At 53.1% G+C, this 15000-nt stretch overlaps 1 protein-coding gene across 1 annotated transcript in view; it reads left to right on the forward strand.

Moving 5' to 3' along the window:
• Positions 1–15000, forward strand: part of LOC110514129 (cyclic AMP-responsive element-binding protein 5) — a 97233-nt gene that overhangs the window by 40179 nt on the left and 42054 nt on the right. The window contains exon 6 of the mRNA XM_090187388.1: positions 12876–12999. Within this exon, the coding sequence (XP_090043514.1) occupies positions 12876–12999 (124 nt within the window). The remainder of the gene's footprint in view (positions 1–12875; positions 13000–15000) is intronic.

Raw genomic sequence — 15000 nt, forward strand, 5'->3', positions numbered from 1 at the left:
GATGACTTCATCATGTGTGAACTGAAATCCTCTTCCTTCCTGTTACAACTTCAGTTGTGCCAAAAAGCTGGAAGATGTGGAATATTTCTCCATTGTTTACATTTTTATTGATGGGCCGGGCCAACACTTTAATAATAAACACATCTTACAGAGTGGGCGTGGCTTTAAGTAAATACAATTCACCAGAATGACATATAGACCTCATCCTAATAGAATAGGGTTTCTAGGGTCTTTGTGTGGTCAACACTCCTACTGTACACTGTTTTCCATCTATCTGTAGATAAGACAACGCGAGCCACTGTTATCCTGCTGTCCATTGTGTGTTGGTGTCGGAGTGGGGAAGTGGAGGTCCGGGTCACAATAACTAACTTCTCATGTTTTCATTGGCCAGGATCTGACCTTGTGACCCCTGGCTGCTTCAGCCACACTTCCTGTATTATTGTTGATAATTAGATTGCATTTACAGAATCAGGGAGATAAGTAGGAGGGAGGTCCACCCTGAGACCAGACCAGCGGAGGGAGAACAGACCAGGGGAGGGAGGTCCACCCTGAGACCAGACCAGGGGAGGAAGGTCCACCTTGAGACCAGACCAGGGGAGGGAGGTCCACCTTGAGACCAGACCAGGGGAGGGAGAACAGACCAGGGGAGGGAGGTCCACCCTGAGACCAGACCAGGGGAGGGAGGTCCACCTTGAGACAAGACCAGGGGAGGGAGGTCCACCTTGAGACCAGACCAGGGGAGGGAGAACCGACCAGGGGAGGGAGGTCCACCCTGAGACCAGACCAGCGGAGGGAGAACAGACCAGGGGAGGGAGGTCCACCCTGAGACCAGACCAGGGGAGGGAGACCAGACCAGGGGAGGGAGGTCCACCTTGAGACCAGACCAGGGGAGGGAGAACAGACCAGGGGAGGGAGGTCCACCTTGAGACCAGACCAGACCAGGGGAGGGAGAACAGACCAGGGGAGGGAGGTCCACCTTGAGACCAGACCAGGGGAGGGAGACCAGACCAGGGGAGGGAGGTCCACCTTGAGACCAGACAAGGGGAGGGAGGTCCACCCTGAGACCAGACCAGGGGAGGGAGACCAGACCAGGGGAACTGAACTGCCGCAGAATGTTTGTGTCCCAAATGGCACCCTATTCCCTATATAGTGCACTACTTTTGAGCAGAGCCTTAAATTAGTAAACTATATAGGGTGCCATTTGGGATGTAGACAATGCATGGGCTGATTTGACCTCCTGACACTTCCTACCCATGACATGCCCTCACCATCTGCTTGGCAACACGACATGGATGGATGAACCACTTTTTTTTTCTAATGTAGTTTCAGATACATATTTAATTTCACACCTTTATGTTCCCACCAGCCTGCAGCATCTTGTGGTCAGCCTATTTCTAGAAGGGAAGTTCATCACTGCCCCAAACGTTTTCATCAGTCTCACGCTAGGCTGTAGGCTACACTATGACAATATATCAGGCTTTGACTTGCTTGGGTTTTTTCATGGAATATGATCTTATGTTTATTGCAAAATATCTAGAAACATTGAAGTAGGTGTGTCTCTATTTATCCATACAAGACCAGCTGGAGAAAGTAACATTTGGTATTAGTTGTTTTTAGTCATCCCTATATGATCCCTGACCTTTAGATGAATGGAGAACCATGCTATACGAGTCTGTATCACACCACTGCCTGGGATAAGCTACATTTACACTGTGGACTATTAAGTGCTTGAAGAGTGATTCACGATGACTTCATCATGTGTGAACTGAAATCCTCTTCCTTCCTGTTACAACTTCAGTTGTGCCAAAAAGCTGGAAGATGTGGAATATTTCTCCATTGTTTACATTTTTATTGATGGGCCGGGCCAACACTTTAATAATAAACACATCTTACAGAGTGGGCGTGGCTTTAAGTAAATACAATTCACCAGAATGACATATAGACCTCATCCTAATAGAATAGGGTTTCTAGGGTCTTTGTGTGGTCAACACTCCTACTGTACACTGTTTTCCATCTATCTGTAGATAAGACAACGCGAGCCACTGTTATCCTGCTGCCCATTGTGTGTTGGTGTCGGAGTGGGGAAGTGGAGGTCCGGGTCACAATAACTAACGACCAGGGGTTCTTCTCATGTTTTCATTGGCCAGGATCTGACCTTGTGACCCCTGGCTGCTTCAGCCACACTTCCTGTATTATTGTTGATAATTAGATTGCATTTACAGAATCAGGGAGATAAGTAGGAGGGAGGTCCACCCTGAGACCAGACCAGCGGAGGGAGAACAGACCAGGGGAGGGAGGTCCACCCTGAGACCAGACCAGGGGAGGAAGGTCCACCTTGAGACCAGACCAGGGGAGGGAGGTCCACCTTGAGACCAGACCAGGGGAGGGAGAACCGACCAAGGGAGGGAGGTCCACCCTGAGACCAGACCAGCGGAGAGAGAACAGACCAGGGAGGGAGGTCCACCCTGAGACCAGACCAGGGGAGGGAGACCAGACCAGGGGAGGGAGGTCCACCTTGAGACCAGACCAGGGGAGGGAGAACAGACCAGGGGAGGGAGGTCCACCTTGAGACCAGACCAGGGGAGGGAGACCAGACCAGGGGAGGGAGGTCCACCTTGAGACCAGACCAGGGGAGGGAGAACAGACCAGGGGAGGGAGGTCCACCTTGAAACCAGACCAGGGGAGGGAGACCAGACCAGGGGAGGGAGGTCCACCCTGAGACCAGACCAGGGGAGGGAGACCAGACCAGGGGAGGGAGGTCCACCCTGAGACCAGACCAGGGGAGGGAGAACAGACCAGGGGAGGGAGGTCCACCTTGAGACCAGACCAGGGGAGGGAGAACAGACCAGGGGAGGGAGGTCCACCCTGAGACCAGACCAGGGGAGGGAGAACAGACCAGGGGAGGGAGGTCCACCTTGAGACCAGACCAGGGGAGGGAGACCAGACCAGGGGAGGGAGGTCCACCTTGAGACCAGACAAGGGGAGGGAGGTCCACCCTGAGACCAGACCAGGGGAGGTCCACCCTGAGACCAGACCAGGGGAGGGAGAACCGACCAGGGGAGGGAGACCAGACCAGGGGAGGGAGGTCCACCCTGAGACCAGACCAGGGGAGGGAGACCAGACCAGGGGAACTGAACTGCCACAGAATGTTTGCGTCCCAAATGGCACCCTATTCCCTATATAGTGCACTACTTTTGAGCAGAGCCTTAAATTAGTAAACTATATAGGGTGCCATTTGGGATGTAGACAATGCATGGGCTGATTTGACCTCCTGACACTGCCTACCCATGACATGCCCTCACCATCTGCTTGGCAACAGGACATGGATGGATGAACCACTGTGTTGTGGTGACCTGACCTTGGAATGTACAGTAGAGAGAGAGATTAAACGTGTGGAGAGAGAGAGAGGGAGAGAGAGAGAGAGAGAGAGAGAGAGAGAGAGAGAGAGAGAGAGAGAGAGAGAGAGAGAGAGAGAGAGAGAGAGACAACATGCAGGGAGAGGGAAGAGAGAGAGAGGGGTATGACAGAAAGAGAGGGGGAGGGAGTGTTAGAAACAAGGTAAATGAGAGAGAGAGAGAGAGGTAGAGAGAGCTAGAGAGAGAGAAGGAGAGACAGGGGTAGAGTGGGTGAGGTAGAGAGAGAGAGAGAGAGAGAGAGAGAGAGAGAGAGAGGAGAGAGAGAGAAGAGAGAGAGAGAGAGAGAGAGAGAGAAAAAAGGATGTACATCTGACCTGAATTAAGATGAGCTCATTGTGTACTGCAGTAGGTTTAATAGTGCATTTGGAGAGGAACGCCCAGGCTCTGTTCCCTCTCATTCCAGCAGGTCATCTCTGCCCTGGGGCCACCACACATTCTGCCTTCTGCACTGTACTGTACTGTAACGCACACGCACACACACTCAGCTCTCAGGAACACTGGGAGAGAGCAAGAGAGGGATCAGGAGGAGGATGAGAGAGAGGAAGAGTGATCAGATGGAGGATGAAAGAGAAGAAGAGAGAGATGAAAAAGGATGGAGGAGAGGTAGAGAGAGGTCTCTGATGATGGTGGAGGAGAGGTAGAGAGAGGTCTCTGATGATGGTGGAGGAGAGGTAGAGAGAGGTATCTGATGATGGTGGAGGAGAGGTAGAGAGAGGTCTCTGATGATGGTGAAGGAGAGGTAGAGAGAGGTCTCTGATGATGGTGGAGGAGAGGTAGAGAGAGGTCTCTGATGATGGTGGAGGAGAGGTAGAGAGAGGTCTCTGATGATGGTGGAGGAGAGGTAGAGAGAGGTCTCTGATGATGGTGGAGGAGAGGTAGAGAGAGGTCTCTGATGATGGTGGAGGAGAGGTAGAGAGAGGTCTCTGATGATGGTGGAGGAGAGGTAGAGAGAGGTCTCTGATGATGGTGGAGGAGAGGTAGAGAGAGGTCTCTGATGATGGTGGAGGAGAGGTAGAGAGAGGTCTCTGATGATGGTGGAGGAGAGGTAGAGAGAGGTCTCTGATGATGGTGGAGGAGAGGTAGAGAGAGGTCTCTGATGATGGTGGAGGAGAGGTAGAGAGAGGTCTCTGATGATGGTGGAGGAGAGGTAGAGAGAGGTCTCTGATGATGGTGGAGGAGAGGTAGAGAGAGGTCTCTGATGATGGTGGAGGAGAGGTAGAGAGAGGTCTCTGATGATGGTGGAGGAGAGGTAGAGAGAGGTCTCTGATGATGGTGGAGGAGAGGTAGAGAGAGGTCTCTGATGATGGTGGAGGAGAGGTAGAGAGAGGTCTCTGATGATGGTGGAGGAGAGGTAGAGAGAGGTCTCTGATGATGGTGGAGGAGAAGTAGAGAGAGGTCTCTGATGATGGTGGTGGAGAGGTAGAGAGAGGTCTCTGATGATGGTGGAGGAGAGGTAGAGAGAGGTCTCTGATGATGGTGGTGGAGCGGTAGAGATTGAATTACTTGTCTGACTTGAACCTGGCTGAATTCAACAGTATGTCTCTTCTCCTCTTCTCTTCTCCTCTCCTCTCCTCTTCTCTCCTCTTCCTTTTTCTTCTCTTCTCCTCCTCTCTTTTCTTCTCCTCTCCTCTTCTCTTTTCCTCCTCTCTTCTCTTCTCTTCTCCTCTCCTTTCCTCTTCTCTTCTCCTCCTCTCTTCTCCTCTCTTCTCCTCTCCTCTTCTCCTCCTCTCCTCTCTTCTCCTCTCCTCTCTTCTCCTCTCCTCTCCTCTCCTCTTCTCCTCCTCTCCTCTCTTCTCCTCTCCTCTCCTCTCCTCTTTTCCTCTTCTCTTCTCCTCCTCTCTTCTCCTCTCTTCTCCTCTCCTCTTCTCCTCCTCTCCTCTCCTCTCCTCTCCTCTCCTCTCCTCTCCTCTCCTCTTCTCCTCTTCTCTTCTCCTCCTCTCTTCTCTTCTCCTCTCTTCTCCTCTCCTCTTCTCCTCCTCTCTTCTCTTCTCCTCTCCTCCTCACTAATAAAAGTCAGCCAGTGTCGTAAGTCATTAGTCTGATTTATTTGATCAGATTGGTATTATTTCCAGGTCCAAACCCCATGACACTCTCCTCCAAGCCAGTGATTAAAGGCAGTAAATCAGGGGCAGGTCCTGCCTAGTGTTTACTCAGCGAGCCAGGCAGCTGCAAGCTGTTTGAGGCCGTTCTTTCTCCCTGTGTTTACCTCCGTTCCCATGACGACCCGCACCACCATCTCCCAAGCGCCTGGAACTTGGCCCCGGCTTGTTTTGGTTACATTTGAAAGTTTTGCGCTGCTGTGTCTACCAGAGTTAGCAGTGACTTCACCCAGCACCCAGCACATGAGAGAAGTACAGGAGTGACTGCAGCGCTGTTAGATCGGGGAAGGAGAGAGAGGGAGAGAGCAGGGAGAGAAAGAGGTAAGGAAGGAGAGGGTGAGAGAGAGAGCAGGAGAAAGGAGGGAGGGAGGGAGAGAGCAGGGAGAGAAAGAGGTAAGGAAGAGGAGGGTGAGAGAGAGCAGGAGAAAGGAGGGAGGGAGGAGGCTGGTTGCAGGCAGGCATGCAGCGGGTGGGGGGAGGGAGGGAGAGAAGCCAAGAGCATTACATCATTACTGGAGCAGAGTCAGAAGGGAAGAATATGAGTCAGTGGGCTGTCCATCTCTCCTCCCTCCCTCCTCTCTCTCTCTCTCTCTCTCTCTCTCTCTCTCTCTCTCTCTCTCTCTCTCTTCCTCTCTCCCTCTCTCTCCCTCTCTCCCTCTCTCCATCTCTCCCTCACTCTCCCACTCTCTCTCCCTCTCTCTCTCTCTCCATTCTCCTCCCTCCTCTTGGACAGCTGCCAAGCCTCTTATGTTCCACTCTCTAGTGCTTGAGTTGGAGATGGTACTCGGCCTACGACAGTATGGCTCAGTGTTTGTGTGTGTGTGTGTGTGTGTGTGTGTGTGTGTGTGTGTGTGTGTGTGTGTGGGGGATTTGCAACTTAGACCCAGTTATATATATATATATTATTTTTTTTCACCTTTATTTAACCAGGTAGACTAGTTGAGAACAAGTTCTCATTTGCAACTGCGACCTGGCCAAGATAAAGTATAGCAATTCGACACATACAACAACACAGAGTTACACATGGAATAAACAAAACATACAGCCAATAATACAGTAGAAAAGACTATATACAGTGAGTGCAAATGAGGTAGGATAAGGGAGGTAAGGCAATAAATAGGCCATGGTGGCGAAGTAATTACAATATAGCAATTAAACACTGGAATGGTAGATGTGCAGAAGATGAGTGTACAAGTAGAGATACTGGGGTGCAAAGGAGCAAAATAAATAAATACAGTATGGGGATGAGGTAGGTAGATGGGCTATTTACAGATAGGCTATGTACAGGTGCAGTGATCTGTGAGCTGCTCTGACAGCTGGTGCTTAAAGCTAGTAAGGGAGATATGAGTATCCAGCTTCAGAGATTTTTGCAGTTCGTTCCAGTCATTGGCAGCAGAGAACTGGAAGGAAAGCCGACCAAAGGAGGAATTGGCTTTGGGGGTGACCAGTGAGATATACCTGCTGGAGCGTGTGCTACGAGTGGGTGCTGCTATGGTGACCAGTGAGCTGAGATACGGTGGGGCTTTACCTAGCAGAGACTTGTAGATAACCTGTAGCCAGTGGGTTTGGCGACGAGTATAGTGGTTTGATGTGATCTCAGACATACAGTATGCACAATGAGGAGTCAACAACAGACTTCTAGAACTAACTTCTAGAACAGACTTCTAGAACAGACTTCTAGAGACCTGGCAGTGTCACTGGGGAGGACAGAGAGGAATAGAGAACGATAAAGAGGGGGGCGGGTAGGTGAGGGGTAGCAGTGATGTCATGGTGTAGGGAAGAGGAGGGTGGAGAGAAGAGGAGGAGAGGAGTGGTGGAGAAGAGGACAGAAGGAGAGGAGGAGAGAAGAGGTTGACAGGAGAGAAGAGGAGGAGAGGCGAGGAGGGGTGGAGGACAGAAGGAGAGGAGAGGAGGAAAGTAGAGGACAGAAGGAGAGGAGGAGAGGAGGGGTGGAGAAGAGGACAGAAGGAGAGGAGGAGAGAAGAGGTTGACAGGAGAGAAGAGGAGGGGTGGAGGACAGAAGGAGAGGAGGAAAGTAGAGGAAGATGGAGAAGAGGACAGAAGGAGAGGAGGAGAGGAGGGGTGGAGAAGAGGACAGAAGGAGAGGAGGAGAGAAGAGGTTGACAGGAGAGAAGAGGAGGGGTGGAGGACAGAAGGAGAAGAGAGGAGGAAAGTAGAGGAAGATGGAGAAGAGGAGACAAGACGAGGAGAGGAGGAGAGGCACTCAGTAATGTGAGATAGAGTCTATTGTCAGGATTGACCACAGTGTACCTGCTGTCCCAAGGGGCCTGCTGCCTGCTGCCCACACTATTAGCAATCCCCACTGTGGAGACACAGCCTGCTGTGACACACACCAGATCTGCCTTTCTTGTCCCCTGTGCTTTAAAACACACATAGACACACACGCATACGCATACGCATACACACACACACACACACAACACCTTTTGGTATGGCCCTGTGTTGTGGCTACAGCTTGTGGCGTTGGGACCGTACAGTACATTTAAAGGGACGGGATATTGAGCCACGTTGGAACTTTGGCAAACCTGAACCCAGTGCTTCTTTAATGTTGCTTTGTGTTGGTGGCTTATAAATGAGCATTTCTCAATGCAGTTTTGTCTTGCCCAGAAGGCCTTGAAGAGACTTGAACAAACATGTTGATTTCATTAGAACTGCCATTATGGACATGAATCCCAGCCAGTTTGTCAAAGGGGCGAACCCAATCACACAGCTAGCACAGCACATGTTGAATGTGTGTCCTCTGTCAGCCTCATTGTACCTACATGCCTTTCCGCATGTGGAAGTGTTTACCTTCACATAGTCTCTCCTTCCCCCTGCCACATGTCACATGTGCTGCTGAATGGTTGTGATTGTGACGAATCACAATGTTGGACAGACATGACATATCGTCCCAACTGTAATTGTCCTCTGTGTGTGTGTGTGTGTGTGTGTGTGTGTGTGTGTGTGTGTGTGTGTGTGTGTGTGTGTGTGTGTGTGTGTGTGTGTGTGTGTGTGTGTGTGTGTGTGTGTGTGTGTGTGTGTGTGTGTGTGTGTGTGCGCGCGTGTGTGTGTGCGCGTGCGTGCGCGTGTGTGTGTGTGTGTGTGTGTGTGTGTGTGCAGTAATCTAAATGTCTGGAGCGTAAATGCACACATTTAGGTCTGGGAAAATACAGGTATTTGTTCAGGTGGGGGAACATTTGCTCAGCGACAGCCCCATTTGTCCATCATTCTCCAGTGCTAACACTAACTCTATGCTATTACCTCAATCACAGCCAGGATGGAGCGGCCCATCCATTACATCCAGACGTTTAGCGTCACTAACCTAAACGTCTCTGGTCAGCAGTCATTGGCAAATGTCCATGGAAATAGACCTTTACCAGAGCATTGAGTAGCGGAATCACAATGAATACTGGTTGTTATGGTTATTAGGCCCAGAGGATGGATGGATGGTTCCTCAAAGTAGGTTAGACTTCTGTATGAGGAGATGGGTGTAGTAGGCTAGGCTAGCTAAGGTTAGTCTACTGTATGAGGAGACAGGTGTAGTAGGCTAGGCTAGCTAAGGTTAGCCCACTGTATGAGGAGACGGGTGTAGTAGTCTAGGCTAGCTAAGGTTAGCCTACTATATGAGGAGATGGGTGTAGTAGGCTAGGCTAGCTAAGGTTAGCCTACTGTATGAGGAGACGGGTGTAGTAGGTTAGGCTAGCTAAGGTTAGTCTACTGTATGAGGAGACAGGTGTAGTAGGCTAGGCTAGCTAAGGTTAGCCTACTGTATGAGGAGATGGGTGTAGTAGGCTAGGCTAGCTAAGGTTAGCCTACTGTATGAGGAGACGGGTGTAGTAGTCTAGGCTAGCTAAGGTTAGCCTACTGTATGAGGAGATGGGTGTAGTAGGCTAGGCTAGCTAAGGTTAGCCTACTGTATGAGGAGATGGGTGTAGTAGGCTAAACAAGTGGAGAGCAGGCAGCTGGGAGCCTGTGTTCTTACTAACAGGGATTTGGTGGCAGTTGTATAAATGATGTCACGCCACCAACCCCAGATAGAGTGGTCTGGATAGTTTGATCGTTCATTTGCTGCAGTCCAGAGCGAGCGGGCGAGTGGATGCGTCACAAATGGCTATGGGCCCTGGTCAAAAGAAGTGCACTATACAGGGAATAGGGTGCCATTGGGGAAGCATACAGTAAGTGAGTGAGTGAGTGGCTGAAACAAGCCTTGTTCTGCAGTGTAAGTATACAGCCTCTAGCCTCTAGCCTGGTCCTAATCCCTACATGTGATTTATTGATGTGGGTGCTACTGTGAATTGGCCTGTCAGCCTGGCCTGTCAGCCAGTCCACACACTGCGCGGTTACATTACGGACAGAGACATTGCCATTGGAAGTTACACCATGCAGGGACTGTTATGTTTCATTCTCCTCATTGCCATGTTTGGATGGTATTGGAGAAGACATCAACCAGGGTCTTTGTAAACGTTACATACAATTGATTATTACAACACTGGCTTTAATATGAAGATGTATGGTGCATTCAGAAAGTATTCAAACCCCTTGACTTTTTACACATTTTGTTACGTTACATCCTTATTCTAAAATGTATTAAATAGTTTTTTCCCCTTCATCAATTCTACACATAATACCCCATAATGACAAAGCAAAAACAGGTTCGTAATTTTTGCTAAAATATTAAATAAAAATGCAGAAATATCACATTTACATAAGTATTCAGAACCTTTACTCAGTACATTGTTGAAGCAGATCCTCTCAATCTCTGTCAGGTTGGATGGGAGCGTCGCTGCATAGCTATTTTCCGGTCTCTCCAGAGATGTTCGATCGGGTTCAAGTCCGGGCTCTGGCTGAGCCACTCAAGGACATTCAGAGACTTGTCTAGAAGCCACTCCTGCATTGTCTTGGCTGTGTGCTTAGGGTTGTTGTCCTGTTGGAAGGTGAACATTCTGGAGCAGGTTGTCATCCAGGGTCTCTCTGTACTTTTACTGAGGAGTGGCTTCTTTTATTTATTTTGGGAGAGGCGAGGAGAGGAGAGGAGAGGAGAGGAGAGGAGAGGGGAGGCGAGAGGAAAGGAGAGGAGAGGGGAGGGGAAGGGAGAGGAAAGGAGAGGAGAGGAGAGGCGAGAGGGGAGGCGAGAGGAGAGGAGAGGAGAGGAGGTGAGAGGAAAGGAGAGGAGAGGAGGTGAGAGGAAAGGAGAGGGGAGAGGAAAGGAGAGAAGAGGGGAGGGGAGAGGAAAGGAGAGGAGAGGGGAGGAAAGAGGAAAGGAGAGGAGAGGAGGTGAGAGGAATGGAGAGGAGAGGAGGTGAGAGGAAAGGAGAGGGGAGAGGAGAGGGGAGGGGAGAGGAAAGGAGAGGAGAGGGGAGAGGAAAGGAGAGGAGAGGGGAGAGGAAAGGAGAGGGGAGGGGAGAGGAAAGGAAAGGAGAGGGAAGGGGAGAGGAAAGGAGAGGAGAGGAGAGGGGAGAGGAAAGGAGAGGGGAGAGGAGAGGAGAGGAGAGGGGAGAGGAGAGGAAAGGAGAGGGAAGGGAAGAGGAAAGGAGAGGAGAGGAGGTGAGAGGAAAGGAGAGAAGAGGGGAGGGGAGAGGAAAGGAGAGGAGAGGGGAGAGGAGAGGAGAGGAGAGGAGAGGAGAGGAGAGGAGAGGGGAGAGGAAAGGAGAGGGGAGAGGAAAGGAGAGGAAAGGAGAGTGGAGAGGAAAGGAGAGGGGAGAGGGGAGGGGAGAGGAGAGGAAAGGAAAGGGAAGGGGAGAGGAGAGGTGAGGAAAGGAGAGGGGAGAGGAAAGGAGAGGGGAGGGGAGAGGCAAGGAGCAGGGAGAGGAGAAGGGGAGGGGAGAGGAGAGGAGAGGGGAGGGGAGGGGAGGGGAGAGGAGAGGGGAGGGGAGAGGAAAGGAGAGGGGAGAGGAAAGGAGAGGGGAGAGGAGAGGGGAGAGGAAAGGAGAGGAGAGGAGGTGAGAGGAAAGGAGAGGGGAGAGGAGAGGGGAGGGGAGGAGAGGGGAGGGGAGAGGAAAGGAGAGGGGAGGGGAGAGTAGAGGGGAGAGGAGAGGGGAGGGGAGGGGAGAGGAGGTGAGAGGAAAGGAGAGGAGAGGGGAGGGGAGAGGAAAGGAGAGAAGAGGGGAGGCGAGAGGAAATGAGACGAGAGGGGAGGGGAGGGGAGGGGAGAGGAAAGGAGAGGAGAGGGGAGGGGAGGGGAGAGGTAAGGAGAGGAGAGGGGAGAGGAAATGAGAGGAAAGGAGAGGAGAGGGGAGGGGAGAGGAAAGGAAAGGAGAGGGGAGGGGAGAGGAGAGGAGAGGAAAGGAGAGGGGAGAGGAGAGGAGAGGAGAGGGGAGAGGAGAGTGGAGGGGAGGGGAGAGGAAAGGAGAGGGAAGAGGAAAGGAGAGGAGAGGGGTGGGGAGAGGAAAGGAGAGGGGAGGGGAGAGGAGAGGGGAGAGGAGAGAGGAGGGGAGAGGAAAGGAGAGGGGAGGGGAGAGGAGGTGAGAGGAAAGGAGAGGGGAGGGGAGAGGAGGTGAGAGGAAAGGAGAGGGGAGAGGAGAGGGGAGGGGAGAGGAGAGGAAAGGAGAGGGGAGAGGAGAGGAGAGGGGAGAGGAGATGGGAGGGGAGAGGAAAGGAGAGAGGAGGGGAGAGGAGGTGAGAGGAAAGGAGAGGGGAGAGGAAAGGAGAGGAGAGGGGAGGGGAGAGGAAAGGAGAGGGGAGGCGAGAGGAAAGGAGAGGAGAGGGGAGGGGAGAGGAAAGGAGAGGGGAGGCGAGAGGAAAGGAGAGGAGAGGGGAGGGGAGGGGAGAGGAAAGGAAAGGAGAGGAGAGGGGAGGGGAGGGGAGGGGAGAGGAAAGGAGAGGAGAGGGGAGGGGAGGGGAGAGGAAAGGAGAGGAGAGGGGAGGGGAGGGGAGAGGAAAGGAGAGGAGAGGGGAGGGGAGGGGAGAGGAAAGGAGAGGAGAGGGGAGGGGAGGGGAGAGTTACTGTACAGCATTCTTTACTGTCTGTCTTATTAGTAAAGCCTCAAGTGTAAACAACTACACACCAAAGACTACAGAGAGGATGTAGACTGACATGTCTCCAACTCTAAACAAGCTGGAACTGGGACACTGATTTAAAGACTGGATGGAAAAAGCTGCCTGCAAGATGGATAGAAGCGTGTTTGTATGTTTGCTCGCCACCCCTCTAATAGTGTTCCTGCTACTCCCCATAACCTGAAGTGAAGTAGCACGTCTGTTAGAACATAAAATGTGTCTATTGCTGTTATGTGGTGATGTTCTTATGATAAAGATATGCACATGATTTATTATCTCTCTAAAGAACTTGGAACGTGTGTTCAGGATGATGTTCAATACGCTTTCCCTGTCCTGTGTGTGTGTGTGTGTGTGTGTGTGTGCCTAGGCCTGTCCCTGGCTCCCTGTCATCACTACTGCACCTACGGAACAGACAGAGACAGCCACTGCCTGCCTCCATGGCTGGAACCCTGCCAGACCCCACCATGCAAGGCTCCTCTGTACTGATGCCTGTGAGTACATACACACACGCACGCACGCACACGCACACACACACACACACACCAGTGGTGGTCACCCAGCTCAATGTAACAGTGATAGGTTTAGGCTACTACATGATACTCTAGTTTCCCCTGTACCCATCATGAGGTTACTACAACCTAGCTTATGAATTAAAGAATATAACGTAGGTGCACACAGGTTGAGAGACAAATCAGCAGTTACACCCACGGGCCCCGGGGGCAATAAGTTACACCCACGGGCCCCGGGGGCAATAAGTTACACCCACGGGCCCCGGGGGCAATAAGTTACACCCACGGGCCCCGGGGGCAATAAGTTACACCCACGGGCCCCGGGGGCAATAAGTTACACCCACGGGCCCCGGGGGCAATAAGTTACACCCACGGGCCCCGGGGGCAATAAGTTACACCCACGGGCCCTGGGGGCAATAAGTTACACCCACGGGCCCCGGGGGCAATAAGTTACACCCACGGGCCCCGGGGGCAATAAGTTACACCCACGGGCCCCGGGGGCAATAAGTTACACCCACGGGCCCTGGGGGCAATAAGTTACACCCACGGGCCCCGGGGGCAATAAGTTACACCCACGGGCCCCGGGGGCAATAAGTTACACCCACGGGCCCCGGGGGCAATAAGTTACACCCACGGGCCCTGGGGGCAATAAGTTACACCCACGGGCCCTGGGGGCAATAAGTTACACCCACGGGCCCCGGGGGCAATAAGTTACACCCACGGGCCCTGGGGGCAATAAGTTACACCCACGGGCCCCGGGGGCAATAAGTTACACCCACGGGCCCCGGGGGCAATAAGTTACACCCACGGGCCCCGGGGGCAATAAGTTACACCCACGGGCCCCGGGGGCAATAAGTTACACCCACGGGCCCCGGGGGCAATAAGTTACACCCACGGGCCCCGGGGGCAATAAGTTACACCCACGGGCCCTGGGGGCAATAAGTTACACCCACGGGCCCCGGGGGCAATAAGTTACACCCACGGGCCCCGGGGGCAATAAGTTACACCCACGGGCCCCGGGGGCAATAAGTTACACCCACGGGCCCCGGGGGCAATAAGTTACACCCACGGGCCCTGGGGGCAATAAGTTACACCCACGGGCCCTGGGGGCAATAAGTTACACCCACGGGCCCCGGGGGCAATAAGTTACACCCACGGGCCCTGGGGGCAATAAGTTACACCCACGGGCCCTGGGGGCAATAAGTTACACCCACGGGCCCTGGGGGCAATAAGTTACACCCACGGGCCCCGGGGGCAATAAGTTACACCCACGGGCCCTGGGGGCAATAAGTTACACCCACGGGCCCCGGGGGCAATAAGTTACACCCACGGGCCCCGGGGGCAATAAGTTACACCCACGGGCCCCGGGGGCAATAAGTTACACCCACGGGCCCCGGGGGCAATAAGTTACACCCACGGGCCCCGGGGGCAATAAGTTACACCCACGGGCCCTGGGGGCAATAAGTTACACCCACGGGCCCTGGGGGCAATAAGTTACACCCACGGGCCCCGGGGGCAATAAGTTACACCCACGGGCCCCAGGGGCAATAAGTTACACCCACGGGCCCTGGGGGCAATAAGTTACACCCACGGGCCCTGGGGGCAATAAGTTACACCCACGGGCCCTGGGGGCAATAAGTTACACCCACGGGCCCCGGGGGCAATAAGTTACACCCACGGGCCCCGGGGGCAATAAGTTACACCCACGGGCCCTGGGGGCAATAAGTTACACCCACGGGCCCCGGGGGCAATAAGTTACACCCACGGGCCCCGGGGGCAATAAGTTACACCCACGGGCCCCGGGGGCAATAAGTTACACCCACGGGCCCCGGGGGCAATAAGTTACACCCACGGGCCCTGGGGGCAATAAGTTACACCCACGGGCCCTGGGGGCAATAAGTTACACCCACGGGCCCTGGGGGCAATAAGTTACACCCACGGGCCCCGGGGGCAATAAGTTACACCCACGGGCCCTGGGGGCAA

This window comes from Oncorhynchus mykiss, chromosome 2 (assembly GCF_057628025.1).
Source record: "Oncorhynchus mykiss isolate SJ-2025 chromosome 2, ASM5762802v1, whole genome shotgun sequence".
NCBI classification, from domain to species: domain Eukaryota; kingdom Metazoa; phylum Chordata; class Actinopteri; order Salmoniformes; family Salmonidae; genus Oncorhynchus; species Oncorhynchus mykiss.